This window comes from Mauremys reevesii, linkage group 4 (genome assembly GCF_016161935.1).
Source record: "Mauremys reevesii isolate NIE-2019 linkage group 4, ASM1616193v1, whole genome shotgun sequence".
Taxonomy (NCBI): domain Eukaryota; kingdom Metazoa; phylum Chordata; order Testudines; family Geoemydidae; genus Mauremys; species Mauremys reevesii.
The window spans coordinates 142,494,645-142,506,876 of record NC_052626.1 but is presented as its reverse complement, the minus strand read 5'-3'; the positions used below and the strand labels follow the sequence as shown (position 1 = coordinate 142,506,876).

General features: G+C 47.2%; 1 protein-coding gene across 2 annotated transcripts in view; it reads right to left on the bottom strand.

Moving 5' to 3' along the window:
• The window catches only part of NUP160 (nucleoporin 160), a 53,261-nt gene extending 41,381 nt beyond the window's left edge, over positions 1-11,880 (bottom strand). For both annotated transcript variants that reach the window (XM_039536922.1, XM_039536923.1), the window contains exons 1-9: positions 11,784-11,880; positions 11,189-11,297; positions 10,332-10,542; positions 8,246-8,468; positions 7,569-7,647; positions 2,810-2,924; positions 2,276-2,434; positions 459-536; positions 82-179 (exon numbers count right to left, since the gene is read on the bottom strand). In XM_039536922.1, the coding sequence (XP_039392856.1) occupies positions 82-179; positions 459-536; positions 2,276-2,434; positions 2,810-2,924; positions 7,569-7,647; positions 8,246-8,468; positions 10,332-10,542; positions 11,189-11,297; positions 11,784-11,880 (1,169 nt within the window). The remainder of the gene's footprint in view (positions 1-81; positions 180-458; positions 537-2,275; positions 2,435-2,809; positions 2,925-7,568; positions 7,648-8,245; positions 8,469-10,331; positions 10,543-11,188; positions 11,298-11,783) is intronic.
• Positions 11,881-12,232: the final 352 nt, after the last annotated feature.

The following is a 12,232-nucleotide window of genomic DNA, read 5'->3' as shown; positions in this document are numbered from 1 at the left end:
AATGATTTTAGCAAACAGTAATAGTGACCGCTGCAATTGCTACCCCACAAGGTTAACCAGTAAAACGGGAGGGAGACTCACTGCTCGAAGTTGATGTATTTCACAATAGTCTGATTCTCATCATCGTGCCACAGCGCCCAGATCTCAGCTGGTGTTAAGGCAAAATCAACAAGCGTCTCCTAGGAGAAAAAGATAGCATGGAGACTTGATTAAAACACCGAAAATGCAAGGGACGTTTAAAGTTAGCTCTCAGTGGGTACAAGTGCATAAGCCAGAGAAACATGTAATGTTATTTTGCCACATTCATAGGAGCAAACCCAGATCCTGTTTATTCTTACTAAAAGTCCCCAAACTTATATCAGATTTATGGATCTGTACACTTCTTACAGCGAGACTCTGCCCACTACTCGTTTTATATCCCACCCCACCTCCCCAAGGAGTGTAGCACTGGCACTCACCTGAGAGGTGAATAGGGAGGATATGTGGTCAAGACTATAGCGGTTACTCTCAGTGCTCACCAGCTGGAAGACACAGAACTGCACACATGCACAAGGTAAGTCAATGGCTGGAAAAGAGCCATCCTAACTAAAATAAAGATGCTATCAAAGTGGCCCAGTAAAACTGTTCTACTCAGGTTCTTATCCCACACCCATCACAGTGTTATCCAAGCATCTGATACTGAAGTACTTTGTTTTGAATCTTATGATTGAAAGAACTAGTGCCAAGTAGTGCAAGGCAGCACATACGATACTAAAATGCACTTGCCTTGCCCAGAGATGCTGCGCGCGCACACTGACGGCTGTACCAATCCACTCTGAAACCCTAAGTACTCGGATTGGCTAAGAGACCCCAATCCACACAATGACTATTTGTTCTAAACTATGTAGTGAAGGTGTAAACTCTCTGAGGCCGGGACCACCTGTTTGTTCCATGTCTGTACAGCACCTAGCACAATGGGCCCAGGTCCAGGAGTGGAACTCTTCCATGCCAGCACAATGGATATTAATGCAAAATATAGCACTCAACCCAGGAGCTGCCAAAGTTAAAGTGACACATTCAACAAAAGGCCTTTGGTGCAGGCGGTAAGGGACCTACCAATCCATACTCACCGAGGGCCATACTCATAGCACAGTGAATGAGTGTGCTATGTAACCAGTGGGCACAGAAATAATTTAAAATATATATTCATCCTTAATTTAAAATACTGACTGTAACTATAGTTCTAGAGTGTTCACAAAAGGAAACTGGTTGACAGATTCCAGGTGCATTCTGTATATATCTGTCCTCTTCATTTCTGTTCTAGCAAGATATTTTAAAATAAATGCTGCATCCCTGCCTCATTCACCGTGAACGGAATAAGGCAAGGCTCCTACAGAGATTATTGTACAGGAACATAAGTAAAGACTATCAAGATGCACCCCCACCCCAGGGCCCAGAGTTAATGCTGTTGGATCATTTACACACTTTTGGCAGCTTTACTTTACAGCCTCAAGGTTTTCCTCCTGGGTACCTGGTTGCTGGGAATCTCCTAGATGCCTTTTTGTCACAAAGCACCTCCCCAGCCCCACCAGAACACCAAACGTGAACCCAGTTTGTGCATAGTTTTATGCACCCTGAGCATGCCGTTTACGATGGTGCTTGGCTCTAAGCACTTGATATGCACATTCTGCACTCTTTCAATAGCTAAACATGGAGTGAAGGAAGTAGGGCTCCCTGATTCCCTTAGTTACGCATGCCTGCGCAGCCCTGATTTACACAGCTGGAAAGTAGATTCCCCACACACAACAGTAGCTCACTAAAACTCCCATCCTGAATTATTTGAAAACCTCCATAACTGGACTAAATCAAAACCAGCCTCTCCGAGACCGTTTGCCCCAAGGTTTATCACCACAGCCAACCTCAAATCTCTGCTCCCAACTCACTTCAGCTGTTTAAAAAGCAGTGCAAGAACGTGTTATAAGGGTAACGTCACTCCACTCTACCCATTCTCAAAAGTGAATCCCTTTCCCTCTTCCTCCATTTCCCGAACAGCAGACCCACTGGCAGACACCAAACATGGAAAGTTCTACTCCCAAAGACTCATGAGCATCTTGCAAAGTGTTTTGGGATGAGAAACGCTATTCAGAAGCTACTATTCCGTGCAGTGCGTGTTGGCAAATGCTCTCTTTGCTATTATGTGCCAGCCCATACACAAGCTCAGAAAACTGGGCGCATCCCTATAATTCACTGTCTTTGCCTATAATGGCAGCTCTTGAAGGTTCCGGTCATTTCGTACCTGTCCTCGCTTGGGTGCGTGCATATAAATACCAAGGTAGAGCCCCAGTGACTGCGAATAGGCCAGCCGCAATCGGTGTCCCGTTCCAGCAGCGAGCCTCAGGTCCTTATTCACAGGCACGAACTCCAGCATATCGGCTACCATCAGACACATTTGGTCCTGCCCAGAATAAAGACAGCAGACAAGCAACACAAAGGAAGGTTAGGGGTGGAGCTTTTCCACCTCCTGTCCTTTAATATGCAAGTCCAGCCGCAGTTCCGCACCTTCTCTCGTAGCTCACCTTATCCTGGACTAGCCCCAGGTCCACTTTTCCCCTTTATTCTCCCCGCCCATTTCTTCGTGTTCCCTGAAATCCTGCTACTCAACAAACTCACGGCCAGTTCACGGAGTACCAGTTTAGCCAAGTCTCAGAATCACAGCTGGATGAACAGCCCATCCTCTGTCTCATAGCACCTCGATATCATCCAGGTGGTGTGACTAGCCTTGAATCATCCCCATCTGCAAAGCAAATCACAACCCAAAACACTCACTCACGTTGTAAGACCACATCCTGAGTTTGTGATCCTGGCAGAGTGCGAATAGGAAGGCATCATGATCAAGGCAGTGAACGGAGAGGCTGACAGGAAGGTCTGAAGGGCCTTGGTCACCTCTGAAAACACAAGTAGTAATTCAGAATGATTTCATTGAGTATTCATTGCACTGAGGAGAGCAAATCTCTGCATACACAAGACAGCGAGCTCCCTGTCACAAGGGGCTTACAGCATAATAGGTGAATAATTACTCAGATTCAAAGGTCAGAAGGGACAGTTGTGATCATCTAGTCTGACCTCTTGGATAACACAGGACAGAGAACTTCCCTGAAATAATGCCTGGAGCAGAGCTTTCAGAAATGCATCCAATCTTGATTTAAAAAATGTCAGTGATGGAGAATCTACCACAACCGTTGGTAAATTGTTCCAATGGTTAACTACTCTCAGTGTTCAACATTTACACCTTATTTCCAGTCTGAATTTATCTAGCTTCAACTTCCAGTCACTGCATGGTGTTAAGCCTTTCTCTGCTAGACTGAATAACCCACTATTACATATTTGTTCCCTACATAGGTACTTAGGCTGTGATCAACTCACCCCTTAACCTTCTCTTTGGTAAGCTAATAGGTTGAGCTCCTTGGGCCTATCACTATAAGGCAGGTTTTCCAATCAGAATCATTCTCGTGGCTCTTCTCTGCCCCTCTCCAAGGTATCAACATCCTTCTTGAAGTGCTGGACACAGGATTCTAGCAGCAGTCACACCAGTGTCAAACACAGAGGTAAATAACCTCTCTACGCCTATGCGAGATTCCCCTAATTATGCATCCAAGGATCACATTGGGCCTTTTGGCCACAGAGTTGCACTGAGCGCTCATGTTCAGCTGATTATCAATCCCTCCAAGAAAAAAAATCTATCCTGGGAAGCAATGACTGAAAAAGAGTCCCTCATCCTAAGCGTGGCCTACATTCTTTGTTCCTAGGTGTCTACGTTTACATTTAGCCATATTAAAACACGTATTATTTGCTTGTACCCAGCTTACCAAGAGATCCAGTTTGCTCTGTATCAGTGACCTGTCCTGTCATAGAACAGTTAGTTAAGGGTTAAGGTCTCTTTTACCTGTAAAGGGTTAACAAGCAGTAACCTGATGAACACCTGACCAGAGGACCAATCAAGGGACAAGATCATTTCAAATCTCTGTGGAGGGAAGCCTTTGTCTGTGTTCTTTGTTTTGAGTTCGTTCTCTCTTTGGATTTAAGAGAGGCCAGACATATTCTTCAAGTTCTCCAAGGTTTCCTGAAGTATTTTCTTCTATTCAGTTTAGTGAGTATTAGAAGGCGGTTTAGTCTTATAATTGATTTTCTACATTTGCAATTGTGTGTTTGCTGAAGAAATATCTTTATTTCTGTTTGCTGTTACTTTGATTATTCTGAGAAAGGAGTGGGGGGGAAGCCTCTCCAGGTTTATTAGTTAGACCCTGTATTTGTTCATCCTGGTAATACAGAGATAGTGTACTTTTTTCTTTCTTTAATAAAATCTTTTCTTTTTAGAACTTGATTGATTTCTTCCCTTGTTTGGATTTTCAGGGGAAGGGGAGGGGGGAAAAGTTAATCCCTCTTTGTTTTGATTCAAGGAGTGTGAATCTGTATTGGTCTCTCCTAACGGCTAGGGGAGGGGGGAAGAAGGTGGAGGGGAATGGTTTATTCTCCTTTGTGTTGAGATTCAAGGAGTTTGGATCTATGTTCCCAGGGAAAGTTTTGGGGGAACAGGGAGTGTGCCAGACACTAAAAACTTGGCTGGTGGCAGCTTTTACCAGATCTAAACTAGGATTTTAGTTTAAAGGAGTCCATGCAGGTCCCCATCTTGTGAATGCTAAAGTTCAAAGTGGGGAATAAACCTATGACATGTCCTCTTCAAATTTGTGTGTCACCTGAAAACTTTCAGTGATGATTTTATATTTTCTTCCAGTGTTATGGGGTAAAGCCAAGAAGTGATCCCTGCAGGACCCCATTAGACACACACCTGTTCCATGATTCCCTATCAGTTAGCTAGCTTTTAATCCATTTAATTGTGGCATGTTAATTTTATCTCACTGTAGCTTTTTAATCAAAATGTCATGTAATGCTGTCAGACCACAGGGAGAGAGAGTGCAAACTGAGGACAGTAACAAGTTACTTAAAACATTTCAACACCTCTATCCTCAAAAAGTCATCTGAACTTGCCGATTACCACCCAGTCACTAACTGTCCCCACTTTGGTGAAGCTCACAAGGATGCATGCAGCTAACTAGCAGCATTTTAACACAACATACGTCTCAGGAATCCTTGACATGGGAACGTTTTACTAGTTGTACTGACATCTCCCCATGTGGGGAAACACTTATTCTGACAGAAGAGCATCTTATCAGTTTAGCTTAAATCCCTTCCTCAAGCAACAAGCTAAACTGGAAGTGAAATTTAGGCTGGAAGGTAAGAGAGAAAAGTTCAGTACCTCCATGGTGCTTTATCTGAAATGCTTCCAGTTCCACATGCAGGGCCAATTAGACAGGCAGAACTGCAGAGTCTAAATGCATGGATGAGATGATGGTATAGGGAGGAGAGTTTAGGTTTATTAGGAACTGGGGAACCTTTTGGGAAAGGAGGAGGTTATACAGGAAGGATGGGTTCCAGCTTAACCAAAATGGAATCAGATTGCTGGCATGTAAAATTTAAAAGGTCATAGAGGAGTTTTTAAACTAAGGGGTGGGAGAAAGCAGATGGGTGCAGAGGAGCACATGGTTCTGACAGACACATCCCTTAGGGGAGGATCTATTAACAGGGATCCTCTATATCCTAGAAAAGAGGAAAGGATAGAAGCTGATACAGTACAGGTAGGAACTAAAGAGAAACAGTCAAATGAAAAGGAGTCCCGTTCAAGTACATCACATGAAGGCAAACAACTAAAAAGTAACAAATTTTATAAGTGCTTGTATACAAATGTTAGAAGTCTAAATACAAAGATTGGTGAACTTGAGTGCCTGGTATTAAATGAGGATATTGATAGAGGATAATCAATCGGACACGTTAATACCTGGGTACAAAATATACAAGAATGATAGAGTAGGTTCTGCTGGTGGGGGGGAGGCACCGAACGAAAGCATAGGTCAAATATAGTAAAAAAAACTTAAATGAATCAAACTGTATCATAGAATCTCTAGGGATAGAAATTCCATGCTTGAATAATAAGAGTGTAGCAGTACGGATATACTACGGACCACCTGATTAGGATGGTGATTGTGAAATACTCAGGGAGATGATAGAGGTTATAAGAATAGAAAACTAAATAATCATGGGGGATTTCAGCTATCCCCATATTGACTGTCACCTCAGGATGGGATGCAGAGAGAAAGTTTCTATACACCATTAGTGATGGGCTCTAAATTAGCTGTTACCACCAAGAAAGCTCTTAGAGTCATTGTGGGTAGTTCTTTGAAAATATCAGCTCTTTGTGCGACAGAAGTCAAAAAAGCTAACAGAATGTTAGCAACCATTAAGAGATAGATAAGATGACATTAAATATCATAATACCACTATATGGTATGCCCACACCTTGAATACTGCAAGCAGTTCTGGTTGTCCCATCTCAGAGAAGGGAAATAGAAATGATTACGGGCATGGAACAGCTTCCATACGAGAAGAGATTAAAAAGACTGGAAAAGAGATGACTGGGGGGGAATATGATAAAGATCTATAAAATGACTGATATGGAGAAAGTGAAGAAGAAAGCGTTATTTACTCCTTCATATAACACAAGAACTAGGGGTCACCCAATGAAATGAATAGGCAGGTTTAAAAACAAACATTAGGAAGTATTTCATCACACAACACACAGTCAACCTGTGGAACTCGTTGCCAAGGGATGTTGTGAAGGCCAAAACTATAACTGGTTCAAAAAAGAATCAGAAGTTCATGGAGAATAGGTCCATCAGTAGCTAGTGCATGTCCCTAAGACTCTGACTGCCAGAAGCTGAGACTGGAGAACAGGGGATGGATCACTTGATAACTGCCCTGTTCTGTTCGTGCCCTTTGAAGCATCTGCCAGTGGCCACTGTTGGAAGACAGGATACTGGGCTAGATGGACCTTTGGTCTGACCCAGTATGGAGAGTCTTATGTTCTTATCAAAGTCAAGGCAGGAGGAAGCATTTTGAAGTGGTCAGATCCATATTGGTTCCCTAAATTATAGGGAGCTTCCCAATGGTCGTCAAAGTAATCTGAGGTCTTACTGGACTTGTCCCCACTTTCAGATGCCCATAGAGTAGCAGTGGCTAGGAACACCTTGCTTTGTCTTCAGCTACCCAAGAGATTTCACCTATTATGCACAAATATGGACCACAGTGATCCATGCATCTGTCACCATTAGATTTCTGGGAAGAGCGCATACTCATCATCCTTAATCTGCACTGGCTGCCAACCCACTCCTGGGTGAAAGTCCAGGGGCCAGTTACTAAACACAACATACTCCTGGAGATCTCAGCCATGCAGATCCAGAGGCAGCACAGTAAAATGGACTAAGCCAGCTCCTCACTCTTGATCCCAATTTTGTCCCTGTGACTCGCTGTGTGGCCTACAGCAAGTTCCGAACCTCTTTTTAAAAGTGCTATTTCAATGCTGAGCGTTACTCCTGCAGTGTGCTTGTCTACCTTTGAATGTATCTGAATACAAACCACGTGCTTCCATGCAGGGCGCTAAAAAAAGACAGTCCTGTGTGTCACATGACAACACTAACCTGATAGCTGTTGGCATCCAACCTGTAAGCAAACGTTGCATCACAGAGCTCTGCTTCAGCTCCACAACTGAAACTATCCCTGAAAAAAATGAAAATGAAACCGCTGAGCAATGTGCAGAATATCATTTGCTGCTTCAACAGGCATGAATTATCAAGCATTATGGGAGTCAGATTACAATAAGGACCCAAGACAAAGTCAAGATCAAATGAAGCCCAAAACTGAAATAGGAAGGGATGCTGCAGGTCAGGACTGAGAGGCACTGACAAAGCCATGAGGGGGAGTGTGAAGCCTGTACACCAGTGGCTCTCAAACTTTTTTTTTTTTACTGGTGACCCCCTTTCACAAAGCAAGTCTCTGAGTGCGACCCCCCATATAAACTAAAAACTTTTTTATATATTTAACACCATTATAAATGTTGGAGGCAAAGCAGGGTTTGGGGTGGAGGCTGACAGCTCACGCCCCACAAATAATAACCTCGCGACCCCCGAGAACCCCCGTTGTACACTATATCCAGACCAGTATTAATCTAATCATGGTCATCCTTCACTACGTGTCACCTTCTATACCAGCATGAAATGGCTGTTTTTGCATAGACAGGACAATCGGTGAAGGTGTGAGAAACACTAACACATGCTTTATAAATACATACTTATGATACTCTACTCTCAACTCTTACCATGCCCATCATGAGGAGGTAGCTTGAGGACAAATATTCCTCCTGAAGCAGACGGCAGAGCAAAGAGAGCCTCCCCATCACTGCTAAGCCAAGCTGCTGAAGCAGTGGAATTAGAGGCCAGTCCAGGGATGGAGGGGATCATGTGGTAGTTTGAAGGGTCCCTAAAATTAACTTTTCCAATATCTGTAAATACAGACTGCATCTGGCCCTCTGTTATCAGCTCCTGTTAGAGAGAGAGAGAAAAGAGTACAAGTCCCAAGAACACACAGAACTGTTAGACTAGAGATATAAGAAAGGAACTGCCAGAGGAATGACAAATGCATAATCTCCACTACTGGCAGGGGCAGCTCTAGCAATTCCGCCGCCTCAAGCACGGCGGCATGCCGCGGGGGGCGCGCTGGCGGTCGCCGGTCCCGCGGCTCCGGTGGACCTCCTGCAGACGTGCCTGCGGAGGGTCCGCTGGTCCCGCGGCTCCGGTGGAGCATCCGCAGGTATTCCTGCGGGAGGTCCACCGGAGCCGCCTGCCGCCCTCCCGGCGACAGGCAGAGCGCCCCCCGCGGCATGCCGCCCCAAGCACGCGCTTGGGTCTAGAGCCGGCCCTGACTACTGGCTTTTACTTACTGAGAAGAGATCTTTTGATGCAAGTTCTCTGATCACCTAAATTTGGCTCTTTCCCTCATTTTTAGCTGCCAAGGGTTGACCATTTAAGAGTGGATCTCAAAGTGTAAGTGGATTAGATAACTCTGATTCATTGGTGGACCTACTCTCCTTCCCAGATACATGCCAGGATCTTGGTAACACCACCACATTCCTGCACAAGTGCTTTACATCCCACAAAATAATTGGAGGATCGCACACTTCATGCCTTATGTAGGCCCAGCTATACACCCAGCTGGGCCCCTCATCACCCCCTCTGGCCATACCCAGCTGGGAGGGCCTGTCCATGGCCAGAGCCGGGAGGCAAGGGACTCACTAACCCTAACCCAAATGTCATCATTAACTCTGTATCCAGAGTGACTCTGCTCCCCTCCCACAGGCCTCTGTGAAGTGACTCTCTCACCTCTGCATCATGAGTGATCAAATGGGGATTTTAGTGAAAATTGGGCTTTTCCAGTTTTCCATTTTCACCAAAATTAATAGGGTTCTGCCCTTTGATGTCTAGAACACCCCCAGCATTTTTTGAATTGATCATATGCAGTTTTCAAAAATTATCAAATTTCAGACTGAAATAAGGCAGACATTTTTTTCAGGGAGAGTAATTAACGATTGGAACAATTTATCAAGCTCGTGGTTGATTCTCCATCACTGGCCATTTTTAAATCAAGATTGGATGTTTTTCTAAAAGCTCTGCTCTAGAATTATTTTGGGGAAGTTCTCTGGCCTGTGTTATCCAGGAGGTCAGACAAGATGACCATAACGGTCCCTTCTGGTATTAGAATCTGGGGCATTTCTGTCTCTGAGTATAGCATAGGGCTTCACTTGACTTGGCCAATGATTTGGGATCGTTTGGTTTGGGAACTAAGAATGTGTGTCATATCTCTAAAGGAGTCTCAACCAGAAAAATTTGGGAATCATAGATACGTAAGTGACTACATACATGGAGTCTTTGGGATTTAAAGAGACACACCCTGAGCTTGCACTCCTGCTCTACAGCTCTTGAAATGGTAATGGTCACAGATTTCAAACAACTTAGGCCCCAATGTTCAAGTTCCCATGGATTTGGGTACCTAGCTCCCTAGGATCCTCTGAAAATCCTAATCTTAGTATTCAAAAATCAAATTAGCACAGACATACATTTCATATGTACATGCAATATTCAGAGTAGTATATGCACCACTATTTCAGCAGGTTTGTATACTAAAAAAAATGCTCTAAACTAGTTTTTAAAAATACGAAAAATGCTAGGTGGAGAAACTACAGGTTTCAGATCACTTTCCATCAAAGCTCGTTCCAATGATCCAGGCCACAGCTATGTTTATGCCAACACCAATCTTTGATTCTAAAAGGTAATTTGAAGCTAGTTTATTAGAATTATTTTCTTGAAACAATCTCAAAGTTTGTTTGTATTTCCACCCAGACTACTTACACTCCTGTACATGCGAGCAGGGTGTGGCAGTACCAGACGGTGCACCGTCTGATTGGTCACAATCAAGATGACAACGAGATTCTGTGTCTCACACACATGCACTCCTCCAGGTAAGAGGCTACAGTTCTGGATTTTGAGCCGAATGGCATTATTCAAGAGGTTTATATCCAGAGACTCCTCCACCAACTCCAAAGTGTCTCCAGAAGTGGTCCTGAAAAAAATAAAAAAGCTTTTTATGTTGACGATTGTGAGGCCTCTCAGGTCAGCAGTGATCAACACAACACAGGTTTAGACTCACAGGGCAGGTCTACACTGGAGTGGCACCACTGCAGCGCTTCAGTGAAGATGCTACCTACCCAACAGGAGGGCTTCTCCAATTCACGTAGGTACTCCACCTCCCAGGGAGACGGTAGCTAGGTGGATGGGACCTAGTGCTGTCTACACCAGGGTAGTGTCAGTTTAATTGCATCTGTCACACCCCTGAGCGACAGTTATAGTGACCTAGTTTCCTAGTGTCAACCTGGCCATAGACTCTGCAGCAGGCAGACAAAAATATCCTGCTACAGGGAGCCATGGGCTTGTTCCCACTAACTATTACTCAGGATCGCCATGCAGCAGTTCATCCTATTCAGCAAAGCACTTGGGCACATGCTCAAATCCGATCCATTGACTTTAAAGGGACACCTTGCACTGAACTGGCATTGCTATTGCCCCCCACCCCACAGGGGAAGAGCAGCCTGAGACACATGCCTAGGAGGCGATCCCTGCCCAGTGGCAATACTCGCCATGGGGCAGGAGCAACATGGGGTGTGCCTTGCAGGGTCCCTGATACCCATGCGCCCTCCCCCACCACTTACCAGTGGATGAAGCGGTTCCTGGTGACTGACACCAGCTGGGCGCTCTCCTGGTAGCAGAACCCGCCAGCGCTGTCTGCGTAGCGCCCAGCTCCGGGGCCCAGGCTGGCACCTGCGGGGAAGGGAAGGGGTGAGTGTGGGCAAGGCGGGGATCCGGGAGGGGAGACAGTGCAGCCCTCAGGGTGGGCTGGTGGAAGGGGCAGCCCGGGCAGGGGGGGTGTCGCGGGAGCTGCGGAGGAGAGACCGGGGGGTGTCCCAGGGACAGGCAAGCGGGGGGTGTCCAGGGACAGAGAGGCTGGGTGGGGAGGGGGGTGTCCCTGGGGCAGGGAGACTGGTGGGGATGTCCCAGGGGGGACATGCAGGAGGGAGGTGTCCCGGGGACAGGGGGCACAGGCGGGGGTGTCCAGGGGCAGGGGGGCTGGGAGGCGGGTGTCCCGGGGACAGGGGGCACAGGCGGGGGTGTCCCAAGGGCAGGGGGGCCGGGGGGGGTTGTCCCGGGAGGAGAGGCGGGAGGGGGGTGTCCCTGGGGCGGGGCGGGCCCGGGACGGCCAGGCGGGGAGAGGAGTCCCGGGGCGGGGCCGAGCGGGGATCCCGGTACCTGGCGGGCTCAGCGCGAGCTCCCGGAGCCGGCCGCGCGGGCCGCGCGCGGGCCCGGTCAGCGGCAGGCAGCTCCGCTCGGCCAGCGCCGCCGCCATGTTCCCTGCCCGCGCGCCGCGCGGCCCCACGGGAAGCCGGGGACGGGACCGAGGCGCGAGGGGGCGGGGCCACGACCCCCGCGCGGAAGCGGCCCAAGGACGCGCCCGCTCCGCCCACTGGCGCGCGGCGCCCCGTGACCCCCACGTGGGTGCGCCAAAGTCATCGCGCGAGCCCGGCAGTCCCCGGCCCGGAGAGTCCAGATTTCCCGGTCCGGGTTTAATCATTTTCCCCGCCGCGGCCCCAGTAGTGACGATGGGAAGTAGATGAAGAGCTGGGCCAGGCTGCTCCGAGGGCACGTGGGGCTCTGGCTCTGGCCTGCGGGCGCCTATTGCCCACCCCTGCCTTGCACGG